The following is a 15,488-nucleotide window of genomic DNA, read 5'->3' on the forward strand; positions in this document are numbered from 1 at the left end:
AGAAAGAAAGAAAGAAAGAAAGAAAGAAAGAAAGAAAGAAAGAAAGACTAGAAATGACCAGAGAACACCACCAGAAACTCCAACTCTACAAACAACATAATGGCAATAAATTCATGTTTCAGTGCTCACTCTAAACATCAATGGACTAAATGCTCCAATCAAAAGACACAGGGTAGCAGAATGGATAAGGGAACAAGATCCATCTATATGCTGTTTACAAGAGGCCTACTTTAGACCTAAAGACACCTTCAGATTGAAAGTAAGGGGATGGAGAACCATCTACCATTCTAATGGTCAACAAAAGTATGGAGTAGCCATACTTATATCAGACAATCTAGACTTTAAAATAAACACTGTAACAAGAGATGAAGAAGGGCATTATATTATAATTAAGGGGTCTATCCACCAAGAAGACCTAACAATTGTAAACATTTATGTGCCAAATGTGAAAACACCCAAATATATAAATCAATTAATCACAAACATAAAGAAACTCATTGATAGTGATACCATAATAGTAGGGGACTTCAACACCCCACTCACAGCAATGGACAGATCATCTAATCAAAAAATCAACAAGGAAACAATGGCTTTGAATGCCACACTGGACCAGATGGACTTAACAGATATATTCAGAACATTTCATCCTAAAGCAGAGGAATATACACTCTTCTCCAGTGCACATGGAACATTCTCCAGAATAGACCATATACTGGGACACAAATCAGCCCTGAGTAAGTACAAAAAGATCGAGATCATACCATTCAAATTTTCAGACCACAACGCTATGAAACTCAAAAACAACCACAAGAAAAAATTTGGAAAGGTTACTTGGAGACTGAAGAACATCCTACTAAAGAATGAATGGGCTAACCAAGCAGTTAAAGAGGAAATTAAAAAATATATGGAAGTCAATGAAAATAATAACACCACAACCCAAAACCTCTGGGACACAGCAAGGCAGTCATAAGAGGAAAGTATATAGCAATCCGGGGCATCCTAAAGAAGGAAGAAAGATCTCAGATACACAACCAAACTTACATCTTAAGGAGCTAGAAAAAGAACAGCAAATAAAACCCCAAACCAGCAGAAGACAGGAAATAAAAAAGATCAGAGCAGAAATTAATGCTATCAAAACCAAAAAGACAGTAGAACAGATTAATGAAACCAGAAGCTGGTTCTTTCAAAGAATTAACAAAATTGATAAACCATGAGTCAGTTTGATCAAAAAAAAAAAAAAAAAAGGAAAGGACCCAAATAAATAAAACCAAGAATGAAAGAGGAGAAATCACAACCAACACAGCATAAATAAAACAATAATAAAAGAATATTATGAGAAATTATATGCCAATAAAATGGGCAATCTGGAAGAAATGGACAAATTCCTAGAAACATATACACTACCAAAACTGAAACAGGAAGAAATAGAAAATTTGAACAGACCCATAACCAGTAAGGAAATCAAATTAGTAATCAAAAATCTCCCAAAAAACAAGAGTCCAGGGCCAGATCATTTTCCAGAGAAATTCTACCAAACATTTAAGGAACAGTTAACACCTATTCTCTTGAAGCTGTTCCAAAATATAGAAATGGAAGGAAAACTTCCAAACTCTTTCTATGAAGCCAGCATTACCTTGATTCCAAAATCAGAGACCCCATTAAAAAGGAGAACTATAGACCAATTTCCCTGATGAACATGGATGCAAATATCCTCAACAAGATATTAGCCAACCGGATCCAACATTAAAAAAATTATTCACCATGACCAAGTGGGATTTATACCTAGGATGCAGAGCTGGTTCAATATCTGTAAAACAATTAACGTGATTCATCACATCAATAAAAGAAAGGACAAGAACCACATAATCCTCTCAAAGATGCAGAGAAAGCATTTGACAAAATACAGCATCCTTTCTTGATCAAACATTCACTCTATTCAGATGACACGATACTCTATATGGAAAACCCAAAAGATTCCACCAAAAAACTGCTAGAACTGATTCATGAATTCTGCAAAGTTGCAGGATATAAAATCAATGCACAGAAATAGGTTGCATTCCTATGCACCAACAATGAAGTGACAGAAAGAGAAATCAAGAAATGATTCCATATATAGTTGCACAAAAAACCATAAAATACCTAGGAATAAATCTAACCAAAGAGGTGAAAAATCAATACACTGAAAACTGTAGAAAGCTTATGAAAGAAATTGAAGAAGACACAAAAAGATGGAAAAAGATTCCATGCTCCTGGATAAGAAGAACAAATATTGTTAAAATGTCGATACTACCCAAAGCAATCTACATATTCAATGCATCCCTATCAAAATAATGCCAGCATTCTTCACAGAGCTAGAACAAATAATCCTAAAATTTGTATGGAACCAGAAAAGACCCAAATAGCCAAAACGATCTTGAAAAAGAAAACCAAAGCAGGAGGCATCACAATCCCAGACTTCAAGCTATACTACAAAGCTGTAATCATCAAGACAGTATGATACTGGCACAAGAACAGGCAATCAGATCAGTGGAACAGAATAGAGAACCCAGAAATGGACCTACAAACATACGGCCAACTAATCTTTGACAAAGCAGGAAAGAATATCCAGTGGAATAAAGAGTCTCTTCAGCAAGTGGTGTTGGGAAAACTGGACAGCGACATGCAGAAGAATGAACCTGGACCACTTTCTTACACCACACACAAAAATAAATTCAAAATGGATGAAAGACCTAAATGTAAGACAGGAAGCCATCAAAATCCTCGAGGAGAAAGCAGGCAAAAACCTCTTTCATCTTGGCCACAGCAACTTCTTACTCAACACGTCTCTAGAGGCAAGGGAAACAAAAGCAAAAATGAACTATTGGGACCTCATCAAAATAAAAAGCTTCTGCACAGCAAAGGAAACCATCAGCAAAACTAAAAGGCAACTGACAGAATGGGAGAAGAATTGCAAATGACATATCAGATAAAGGGTTAGTATCCAAAATCTACAAAGAAATTATCCAACTCAACACCCAAAAAACAAATAATCCAGTGAAGAAATGGGCAAAAGACATGAATAGATGCTTCTCCAAAGAAGACATCCAGATGGCCAACCGACACATGAAAAAATGCTCAACATCACTCATCATCAGGGAAATACAAATCAAAACCACCATGAGATACTACCTTTCACCTGTCAGAATGGCTAACTTTAACAACTCAGGCAACAACAGATGTTGGTGAGGATGCAGAGAAAGAGGATCTCTTTTGCACTGTTGGTGGGAATGCAAGCTGGTGTAGCCACTCTGGAAAACAGTATGGAGGTTCCTTAAAAAACTAAAAATAGAACTACCCTACGACCCAGCAATTGCACTACTAGACATTTATCCACAGGATACAGGTGTGCTGTTTCGAAGGGACACATGCACCTCCATGTTTATAGCAGCACTATCAACAATAGCCGAAGTATGGAAAGAGCCCAAATGTCCATTGATGGATGAATGGATAAAGAAAATGTGGTGTATATATATACAATGGAGTATTACTCGGCAATCAAAAAGACTGAAATCTTGCCATTTGCAACTATGTAGATGGAACTGGAGGGTATTATGCTACGTGAAATTAGTCAGGGAAAGACAAAAATCATGACTTAACTCATATGAGGACTTTAAGAGACAAATAGATGAACATAAGGGAAGGAAAACAAAAATAATATAAAAACAGGGAGGGGGACAAAACAGAAGAGACTCATAAATATGGAGAACAAACTGAGGGTTACTGGAAGGGTTGTGGGAGGGGATGGGCTAAATGTGTAAGGGGCACTAAGGAATCTACTCCTGAAATCATTGTTGCACTATATGCTAACTAATTTGGATGTAAATTTTAAAAAATAAAAAATAAAAGCAGTTAAAAAAAAAAGACATAGGTTTTTGTCCTAGATTTACCACTAATTATTTACTAACTGGATGCATAGGAGACAATCAACTTTCCTGAACTTTGGTTTACTTTGCCTTTATTTCATTTTCTGATTGTTTATTGCTAGCATATAGAAATACAGTTGAGTTTTGTATATTGGTCTTGGACCCTGCAACTTTGCTGAATTTGTTTACAAACTCTGATAGTTTTTAAAGACTTTCCTACAATTTTCAGTATACAAGGTCATGCTATCTTAGAATACAGATATAGAGATAGATCTCCTTCTTCTGAGGAACTGTCTTAGTCTGCTTAGTCTGTGTAAGCCTCTATGACAGAATACCAAGACCACTTGGTTTAAACAATAATTGATTTCTGACAGTTTTGGAGATTGGAAGTCTGTGGTCAGGGTGGCGGCATGGACAGGTTCTGATGAGAACACTCTTCCTGGGCCACAGCCACCTGCCCTGACACTGTGTCCTCACACAACAGAGAGAGACAGAGAGTCAGGGAGAGACAGAGACAGAGCACTCTCTCTTATTTCTTCTCATAAGGTCACTAATCCCATCATGAGGGATTCACATTCATGACCAAATTACCCACCTCCAAACACCGTCACAAGATGAGTAGGGTTTCAATATATAAATTGTGGAGACACAAACATCAGTCATAGAAAAAAGACTGTGGAAGAGCTGATTCTAAAGCATGGTCCTGAGAGAAATGGTTGTGATTAGTAAATACCTCTTCATGTGAATATCAGTTGGATTTCAGGTAGAAAGATAACATTGGAGACGACCATCCAACAATATGACTTGTCAATAGGTTACGGATGAGAATATGGTTCAACTCCAAAAACACATATTATAATCTGCCTCTAACCTGATAGGGCTCTAGGCATTGAACACACAAATCTCATATCACTACTTATCACCATAAAGCCTGTCTGGAACCTCCAAGTCAAAATCTTTCTTTCTGTTAAGCATTTTAAACACCTCTTTTGTTTTTCCTGTTATGTAGTATTATATTTTCTTACTTATTTTTTTCTTTTCACTACAGTATTCTCTTCAGAAATGAGGAACTTGTCTTTTTCATCTTTGAATTCCTAGTGCCTTCTCAGTGCCTGAATCTAATTAACATGTAAAAATATTTGGATATATGAATGAATGTCTTCAACTCTGACTCAATAAGTAATTTCTGAATGAGTTATTGACTGTGAGAAATTGCTTATAACATAAAAATAACCTGGTGACATGTGCATTTAAATATATTATCAATGCCAGGATGCCTGTGTGGTTCAGTCAGCGAAGTATCCAACTTTGGCTCAGGTCATGATCTGATGGTTCCTGAGTTTGAGCCCCACATCAGGAATCTGTGCTGACAGCTCAGAGCCTAGAGCCTGCTTCCCTCTCTCCTTCTCTCTCTGCCCATCCCCTGCTTGCACTGTCTCTCTCTCTCTCTCTCTCTGAGAATAAATAAACATTAAAAAAATCTCTTTTAAATATATTATCAGTGGCCACTTCTATTGCAGACATCAATATTCTCATTTTCATAACCTAAAAAGTAAATAGCTGATTTAATGTCTATTGGGAATGACATCTGGAAAGAGGACATTAAAGAGTTCATTTTCTCAGGGCAAAAATGTATCTGACTAGTTCTGTTCCTTTGGACAATGGCCTCCCTGGAATAACAAAATATGGCTCATCACACTACTTCAACTTGATCAAAATATTGCATAATAAAAAATGACTACTTTTGATCTATTTTTAATCTATTTCCATAGTCATCATTAAAAGCCCCAGTTGAATAATTCTTCCACTCCTTTACTCAAGAAATATTTTTTTGAGCCCCAGTGCCTATTCAAGGCACTCAGTATATATCTTTGAGTAAAATGAAACCAGATTTTCTGAGATTATGTAACATATATAGTAAGGGGAAAAAAAATTTAATTTAAAAACTTACAAAATAGAAACTAAGCAATCTGCATGACAAATAATTACAATTTGTGGGTATTGTAAATGTGAATGAGTGCTCTGAGAAAATGTAGAGTTTGGTAAGGACGGCGGGTAGGGCAGGTGTGCAGGAGTGCTGGTGTAGACTAAAAGAGGGTGATCAGTTGGATCTCATAGAAAAGTGACATTCAAAAGAAAACTTTATGGAATGGAAGGGATTGACTATATAGATTATTCCAGACAAGGAAGAAGAAGAGCAAGAACTTTAAAGGGAGTATGCCTGACCTATTTGAAAAAAAGCTAGGAGGCCAGCATGGCTGATGTGGAATAAACAGGGCCAGTGGAGTGCAGATAATGATGGGTCTTCTATAGCTTTGGCTCTTTCCTTAGTGAAATGAAGAGTTATTGGAGGTTCTTGAGCATAGAAGTGATAGGATTCACACTGGCTCGTAGAATAGTGAATAGAAGGGCAAGAGTGTTGTCAGGGAGACCAGAAGAGAGTTATCACCCCACCCAGAGAAGAGGCCATAGGACTTTCAGATCAGTGGGACCAGATACAGTAAGAAGAGGTCAGGTTCTGAAAGGAAAGGCAACAGGATTCTGCTAAATTAGTTACCAATACAGAGCTCTGAACAAAAATGTGTTCTGTGTAGCTGGCCAATCCCATTAGACCAAACATGTTTAGTATTGAAAATAATGACATGCATAGTATAATACATAGTTACTCTTCTTTGAATAAGTGATTTCCCAGAGCCTGATCTCTATGGATAAATTAGTAATCTGCACAGCTAAAGACTAACCCCAAAGCGATAATCACCCCAGCCCTCTGAAGAAGCCTGGTCTAAAACAGTTAAATCATTTGACCAGTTTTTGTCTTTATTGTAAAAAAAAAAAAAAAAATGTCTGTACCACACTTGGACAAGAGTAGTTAGAGGAAAGTACAGAAAGTATTTATATCTATTGACTATGACAGATACCTTTTATGTAGTTGAAGTCTTTGATGTTCAAATGATCATTTTTCTACTTTTATGTCATCATAATAAGAGATAAAATAATTCCACTGATATTTGAAGAATAGAAGTACATTACAGGTGAAAAATGGTTTCAGCTTGCCAACAGATTAAATAACTAAAGAAATAAGATGAAAATGACCACAGTGAAACAGGTTGAATGTCAGGTGAAGATTTTAAATAGTTGGGTCGGAAATGGAGTCTCAGGAGAAAGTCATGAAGCAGGAGTTATTTAAAATGAGACAAGTCAGAGCGGTTCAGAGCCCAGCAGAGGCAGTGGTGTAATGAGAATGGATGATAGGATTTAATAGGTTCTCTCCAACTCTCCTACCAGTGATTTCATAATCTACCAGACATTCCCCGCCCCCAGGGGCATTTTTCTTCCAACCTGCTTTTTTATGTGTCAGAACATCCTACCTCTGAAATGGAAGAGAATTAAATCTCTCCTGCTGTTCCTCTTATCCATGCAGGGGATTTTTGTTCTTTGCCTTCACTTTAAATGACAGAAAAGTCTAAATGAAACAGATAAACTTTGAATTAACATTGCTTTAGGGAAGAACATCTAAGCCCCTTAACTTTTCGGTTCCTTCTAAAGAACTGTCTCCTGGTAGAGCACCGGCTCCAAATGTGTGCAGTGTGGATGCTCAGAGTTTCTCTGCACCTCTTAGAAGCAAAGGGAGTCAGTGGAAATGGTGGCACTGATGCAGGGCGGCATCTTGGGGAGCTCAGAAGTGGTTCCTTTGTTCTGAACATTCAGGGAAAATGAGGTCAGTAACATGTGAAAACTTCAGAAACGTAGGGGTCACAAAAGGGCTAGACAGCTCAAAGCAAGTGTTTCTTTGTTGGTCTTTCTCGGAGAAATCATAATTGTTTCTAATGCTTAGGGGCTAGTGTAGTGTAGTGGTAAAACATCATTAAAATAGAGACTCTGAAGCCAGCTAGGTTTAAATCAGCTCTGCCCTTTAGGCAAGGTATCTGTCCTCTTTGCCTCAGTTCCCTCATCTGGGTAGTGGGCTGATGATAATAGGACCTGACTTTAGAGGCATGTTTTGAACATTAAATTGGTTACTATGTTTACAAAAAATAAGTAAATAAATATAATAAGAAAATAGCAAGCAAAAAGTGCTGTAGAAATGCTAGGGATTATAACAATTTTCTTTTCATGTTGCAAAAGCATTCAATAGATAAAAATTGACTGCAGAACTGTTTTCAGTGTTAGGCTAGGGAGAAAAATAGTTACACTGTTCAATTTTCGAAAGTATATTAAGCCTTTTAGATATCTGCATTTCTTATAGCACAGATACTTTCTTCTAACATAAGTATGACTTTAGTGTGTTCAAAGTAATATTTGTCTTTATTCCCTTAGCTTTCCTGTGATATTGAATTTTAGGAAATTCATTAATAGAAAGTCTATTAATATTGATAGACTTGAATTTGAAGCATTCTGTAATGTAAAACTTACAATATTTATCTCCTAGGTTCAGTTAATTTTACATAGGTGCTCACAATCCACAAAATGGTTTGTTTCAGGCTAATTTCCTCTTGAGAGGGATCTCCAAGTCTCCACAAAGTTCTACAGACTGTCCAGCTGCTGCTGTGTCTATATCACATTAGCACGTGTCCAACACTTTTTCTTCTTACTTGAGGTGTTGGGTGTGAAACAGTTAGGTTTGGTTCATGGGGAAATAAGCAGTAAAAGGGATAGAAAGAAGTAAGAAAAACCAAAGCTCCACAAACAGGTTCATTATATGCTTAGGTTAACAAAATAAATTCAATCTTCTGGGTTTTAAGCTATGAGGCTAATGGAAGAGTTCTTGAAGACATTTCAAGAAATTTGTAAGATTTTAGAAGAAATTATCATTTCACCGTAGAAATTCCCATGTGATTATGAAAAATATCTATCTAATCATTCCTTTTGTGTATTACTTTAATAAATTTAAAATGAACAAGTCAAATTGGTGTAATAAGAATAAATTAAGCAACATTCAGCTAATCCATATTGAAAATTCAAAAATGAACCAAGTGTATTTTTCTCCCCAAATCTAACAGTTTTAAAGGTCACATATGAATATGAATATAATACACAGTAAAATAGACTAAGTGAGGAACATCTGGGTGCTAAGTCAGTTAAGCATCTGACTCTTGTTTTCTGCTCAGGTCACGATCTCTTCCAGGTCGTGAGCTGGAAGGAGCCCATGTGGTGCTTTACACCGACAGTATAGAACATGCTCAGGATTCTCTCCCCCACCCTCTCTGTCTCTCTCTGCCTCTCTCTCTCTCTCTCTCTCTCTCTCTCTCTCTCTCTCTCTCTCTCAAAATAAATAAACTAAAAAAAGAAAAAAAAAGAAAAATGGATAAACTAAGTGACATCAGAGAAAGCACATGTGCAACAGACAATTCAAAAGGAGTGGACACATATGATTGGGAGGATCAATAAGCACTTTCTAAAGGAAATGGCAATATGAGCTAAATGATTTCAAAAAATTAGTAAGATTTTGACAAGTACAATCATAAGGAGACGTAGAGGGACAGAAAAACGGGGGAAAAAGGCCCATATGTCTTAACATTTCTGGGGGTTGAAAAAATCAAAATAATGTAATTTTGTAGAAGTGCTACCTGTAAATAGATGAATTATAAGAACTATGGCTAGAAAATGACACTGAAGTCATAGTATAGTAGTTTCAACCATCATTGTAAATTTATGTTTGTTTATAGGAAATAAACAGATGGTAAATAAGGGACCAATTAGATTGTGCAGAAGGAGGCATTATAGGGCAAGGATGGAGGAGTTGAAGAATTCTCATGGAGAGTTAGAGAACTATGAATGAGACACACTTAAAAATAAATAGTGTCACTGATATTATAACTTAAATTATACTCCCAATGTATGATGTCCTTATTAGTCCACCTGCTAAGATACTCCAGCAGAAATATTGTGTGAACTTCTGGTTTCCATATTCTGAGTGGAACCAGACGGATGTACAACTGAGAGCTTATCAAATGCGAGGCAATTGAAATTGTGCCATATTAAAATTATTGAAGGCCAAAAGGATGAAAAAAAACTTGAGAAGACTTAGAAAAGTCAAAATAGTAGCTTAAACATTTGTAGTTAACATAAATTCATTTATCCTTAATGGGCTGAGGAGCAAAATTTGAAAAAATAAGCACATGATAACTTACTCTTAGAAAAGAAAAGAATTTTCTAATTGTGTTGAGATGGAATGGGCTGCCTTGAATGCAATGATTCCTGCAAATCTGACAAACGTTAAAGACAGGTCAAATGACCCCCACAGGAAAATATTGTAGATGAAATTTAAGGACATGAGGTAGACAAGTAAATTTTTATGTAAACAATATTCTATTTTAAAAATTCATAATTTTATGAAGAATTTTCTTCATCTTCTGATTTGTTAAGTAGAGAATTTAGCTGATATCACAGAAATATTTAATATATTATTTTTCCATTTTTATTATTATATATTTATTAATATGTTATTTTATGTTATATTCCAAAACATGCAATTCTATGTGATATGTAATATATTGTGTTTTTTAAAATGTATTTATGCAAAATTCATAAGGTACTATGAGCCACATGATTAATAGTTTTATCTGAACAGTGGTACAAAACCCATAGCGTCATGATATCTTTATGAGACTAAAAATCCCATATATATTACTGCTCAATGAGTAAACAATAGGTTCAAAATATTTCTTATAACTAATTGACTATGAACATGGCCAAACATAAATATAAGCATGATAGTTTTCATGGTATATAAATGCTGCTAACTAGAAATATTTCTGAACAAGTTACTCATTTCACTATTGATTCATGGCATTCAATAGTATTTTAATCATTTCCTCCCCAACTATATTATAATCAACTAAAATTAAGGTCAATTCAAACGGGTTTTGGAATTTGGCATTTAAAGGATGGACTCTGGATCATCTCCTATGTTACATTTTTTATTAGGTTGAATAATTGAGCACTAACTGTAAAGCTAAAATAAGTACTCATGAAATGCCACAGCCTTATATAAAGTATTAGTAACATGTTAATATAAACTGTTAAACATTCATTCATTTCCATTTTACATTTTATAATCTAAGTCGAGTGAATGTACTTAATATTACATTTATTAATATATTTGACTATGCAGTTAAGCGTCGACTTTGGCTCAGGTCACGATCTCATGGTTTGAGAGTTCAAGCCCCACGTGGGTCTCTGTGCTGACAGCTCAGAGCCTGGAGCCCACTTTAGATTCTGTGTCTCCCTTTCTCTCTGCTCCTCCCCTGCTCACACACTTTCTTTCTCTCCTTCAAAAATAATAAACACTCAAAAAAATTTTTTTTAAATATATATACTTGACTATGATTTCACCTTGATAAAAGATTAATTTATTCTGAATTTTTTGCCTTACTTACCTACATATAAATTGACCTATCTATTGGCAGTTTTACTAGTACTATACTTTGTATCTTGTCCTTATGCTGCATGTTGTAAATGAATGAGTTGAATTTTATACAGCATTGCTTTTAAAAATTTCTGTTCGGGCGCAGCTGGGTGGCTCAGTTGGTTAAGCAGCTCAGGTCATGATCTCACAGACCATGAGCTTGAGCCCCTCATCGGGCTCTATGCTGGCAGCTCAGAGCCTGGAGCCTGCTTCAGATTCTGTGTCTCCCTCTCTCTCTGACCCTCCCCTGTTCATGCTCTGTTTCTCTGTCTCTGAAAAATAAATGAAAACATTAAAAAAAAAAATAAGTATAAATAAATAAATAAAAATTTCTGTCGGAAAGCACAAAGAGAGAACATGCTTGATTTCAAATAAACACTAAATTTCAGTGTTTCATAAAAAAATAACATTCTAGGGGCGCCTGGGTGGCGCAGTCGGTTAAGCGTCTGACTTCAGCCAGGTCACGATCTCGCGGTCCGTGAGTTCGAGCCCCGCGTCAGGCTCTGGACTGATGGCTCGGAGCCTGGAGCCTGTTTCCGATTCTGTGTCTCCCTCTCTCTCTGCCCCTCCCCCGTTCATGCTCTGTCTCTCTCTGTCCCAAAAAATAAATAAACGTTGAAAAAAAAAATTTTTTTTTAAAAATTAAAAAAAAAAATAACATTCTAATAAAATTAGATTTACCCAATATGTCATTTGCTTTATCTCATATTTTGTTACATGATTCCTGCTTTCTGTCATAATATATAAGCTGCAAACTAAGAATAAAATAAATAAATAAATTTCCCTAAGAAAGTGTTCAAGATGATCTCACTCAAGCAACTCTTCCCACACTTCAAATAACTCAAATCATTGGTTGGAATAATGAATTCCAGACCAGAAAGGACTTTATGCAGTGGCTTGAGCTATTATAGAAAGCTTTTATGTAGATTAGCATGCTTCCTGCTCTTCTGTGATCTGATTAGTTCTCATTCAAAGAAATATAGAAGATGAAACCATTATAAAATCAGGTAACTTCTTATAGGGAGAAATGCAGTATAGTCCATGAAAGAAAAAACTGACTGTCTTTGAAACTCTTAACATTGCCTTCAAATTTGTGCACAAATACTTGCATATATCATGAGTTAATCCAGTAGCATATCTAAATACTCTCATGTACTCATTGTCTCTAAAGAAGGGAATTGATCAAAACATCTAGTAAATGGGAACTAAAGTGGCGTTTAGATATGATAATATGATGAAATAATCATTTGGACTCATAAAAAGTCAGAGATTGATATACCTTTAGTGATACTCCAATTCAAGGGTCTTGTTTTATAAATTGGGAAGTTGAGAGTTGAGTTCCTAAATACTAATTTTTATGGCAGAGATAGTGCCCTCTGGATTCACATCTACTGCCTTTTCCCTCTTTACATTTTTACCTTAAAGTTGCTCTTTTCTGCTTATACATGATGTATCTCACACAATGAAATTGCTGAAATTTAAATGAAGTAAAACTCTTTTTGTTGTTGTTTTTATAGGATTTTACATTTCCACCCCAACTGGACCAGGAGGGAGACGAGAAAGAGTAGGGCTCTTAAGTCTCCCTTTAGACCCCACTTTGGAACCAGTCTGCCTCAGTTTCTGGTATGTCATAGACATATGTGAAATAAATACTGCCTTATTTAATGAGTAACATTGCCTTTGTCACATTGCCAGACTCTGATTTTACTAAGGCACCCAAGTTTTAATTCATTTGCTATTATTTATCCAACAGATAAAATACCAAAATGATGGGAGACTCCCTCCCCTTCTCTAGGAACTCTCTCACTCAAGGAAAAATAGAGTATTTCAGAGAAAGTAAAGGATTTAGAAAAATCCTAAGTTCCATTTATTCTAATATTGTAGAAATCCAACCATTTCTGCTTGTTTCCCAATTAGGTATTACATGTATGGTGAAAATGTCTATAAATTAAGCATTAATATCAGCAGTAACCAAAACATGGAGAAGACAGTTTTCCAAAAGGAAGGAAATTATGGAGAAAATTGGAATTATGGACAAGTAACATTAAATGAAACAGTGGAATTTAAGGTTGGCAAAATACCTTGTGATTTATAATCATGTATTTGTGTTCTACAAATGGTGATACAATTATAATCTAGGTAACATGATGAAAAAATTATTTTTTTCTGAATATAGCCAAGTCACTTTTTCTACTTGCTTCATCTTTTTTTTTAATTTTGAGTGCCTACATTTTCATTTGTCCATTCATTTATTTAAAACCACTTATAGAAAAACAACTTACTACATGAAACTATTGCTTATAATGAGCGATAAAATCTATAGAAACTTTGTGATCTATTTCAGTTTTCTTCAGCAACTTTCTAGCACAAGTCGACCATGTCTTCCCATGTCCCCTGCATACCAAGGACTTCAGCTTTCACAAACACCACCTAGATCAACCCTGCACTTTCTAGGGAATCATCCTTTCCTATTAGAACATCCACACCCATCAGTATCCATCCACCTTGCCTTACTTTGACTTAATCTATATATTTCCTTTAGAAACAAATTGTACAAGCTGTATCATTGGGAAGTTTCTGATCATTTATTTCACATTAAAGTGGATTAATTTTTCAGATAACAGCTTAATGTGTTCTCTTCCTAACGGTGTTTGCAATTAAAATACAGGATAATACAGGCTAATAGACCAAATTAACAATGTTTTAATCGGGTCATTTCAGACAAGAGAGTGTAACTCTCAGTAGGTGTCTGTTTGGACAGACATCGTCATTGTGAAGGCTTCAGTTCGCCCCTGTGATTTCGTGTAAGGCAGGCAATAATCAACCACACTTGTCTGCATTCCTTCCATTTTTCTTTCTTCTGAAGTCTTTTTTATTTTTTCTGTGAAGTTTTCTTCTCCAACTTCGTTTTCTGATAATTCGGAGAAGGATAAAGGAAAATACGACATCAAGGGAACTAGGAAATGGCAGAAGCAGGAAAATAAGTATGGTACCTGACTTGTCCACAGAGGATATGTTCTAATACCCCCATGGATGCCTGAAAACATAGATACACTCAAACCCTGTATATACTGTGTACTTTTCTATAAATACATACCTACAAAAAAGTTTCATTTATTAGTCAGTAAGAGATTTACAAAAATAATAAAAAAATAGAACAATTACAACAATATACTGTAACAAAAGTAATGTGAATCTGGCCTCTCGCTCTCTCTCAAAATATGTTATTGTACTTTATTCACCCTTCTTATGATGATGTGAGATGATAAAATGCCTATGTGATGAGATGAAGTGAAGTGAATGTTATAGGCATTGTGACATGGCCTTATGCTACTACTGACCTTCTAACAATACCGAAGAAAGATCATCTACTTCAGAACTTGGTTGACCATGAGGATCTGAAATGGCAGAAAGTAATACCTCAGATAAGGGGAGACAGCTGCATTGCAGTGGCAAAATCTGTCTCAACTCATTAAACATTTTTTTAAAGTAGTGTAACTCCACCCACTTCTTCGAAGTTAGCTTATCAGGCAGTATGAGAGCAGCAAGTTCAACAAATAGTTGCACCTTGCCTCTGCCACTTTGTTATGAAATCTTAAGTCACTTTAGTCTCTTTGAAATTCAACCTGCACGTACATGAAAGGGAGAAAATGATCCTTCTTTGGAGTTATGTCTAGCATAAAGTAGGTGGGATAAATGAACAAATGAGTGAATAGATGACTGTATAATAGTGTTGAAAGAATTAAATGAGATAATGTATACAATGTGCCTTGCATAGCAATTAGCGTATAGCAGGTATTCTGTTTATGTCTTTCCTACAGAAGAGGATACAGGAACGTTCAGCTAAAATACTCACTGTCCTTAAGAACCTAATATGTTTCATCTGACCACTTGAAACTTTCTTCCAAGTCTGGGTCTGTGTCCTCTGGGCATTACCCTCACACAGGATCTCACACCAGCTTTCTGGGTGAACTATATCAGAACTAGTTGGCCCTGAATGATCATATTATACCCATTTTTCCCTTGTCCCTTTCTTTTCTCATTTAAATTATTCAGTTGGTGTGTCTTCCCTTTAGGGTTTGTATGCTATAAGAAGACAGAGAGCTACCTGGATTTCTAATAGTGTTGCAGGGAGGAATCTGAGAAGAAAATGCCAGAAAATGTGGATGTGTGGCAGA

At 35.7% G+C, this 15,488-nt stretch overlaps 1 protein-coding gene across 1 annotated transcript in view; it reads left to right on the forward strand.

The window, feature by feature from the left end:
* Window positions 1-15,488, forward strand: part of TMPRSS15 (transmembrane serine protease 15) — a 121,780-nt gene that overhangs the window by 44,408 nt on the left and 61,884 nt on the right. Inside the window, exons 10-11 of the mRNA XM_040485015.1 lie at window positions 12,828-12,933; window positions 13,228-13,378. Coding sequence (XP_040340949.1) covers window positions 12,828-12,933; window positions 13,228-13,378 — 257 coding nt within the window. The remainder of the gene's footprint in view (window positions 1-12,827; window positions 12,934-13,227; window positions 13,379-15,488) is intronic.

The sequence above is a fragment of the Herpailurus yagouaroundi genome, unplaced genomic scaffold, assembly GCF_014898765.1.
Source record: "Herpailurus yagouaroundi ecotype Mexico unplaced genomic scaffold, PumYag 162, whole genome shotgun sequence".
NCBI lineage: Eukaryota > Metazoa > Chordata > Mammalia > Carnivora > Felidae > Herpailurus > Herpailurus yagouaroundi.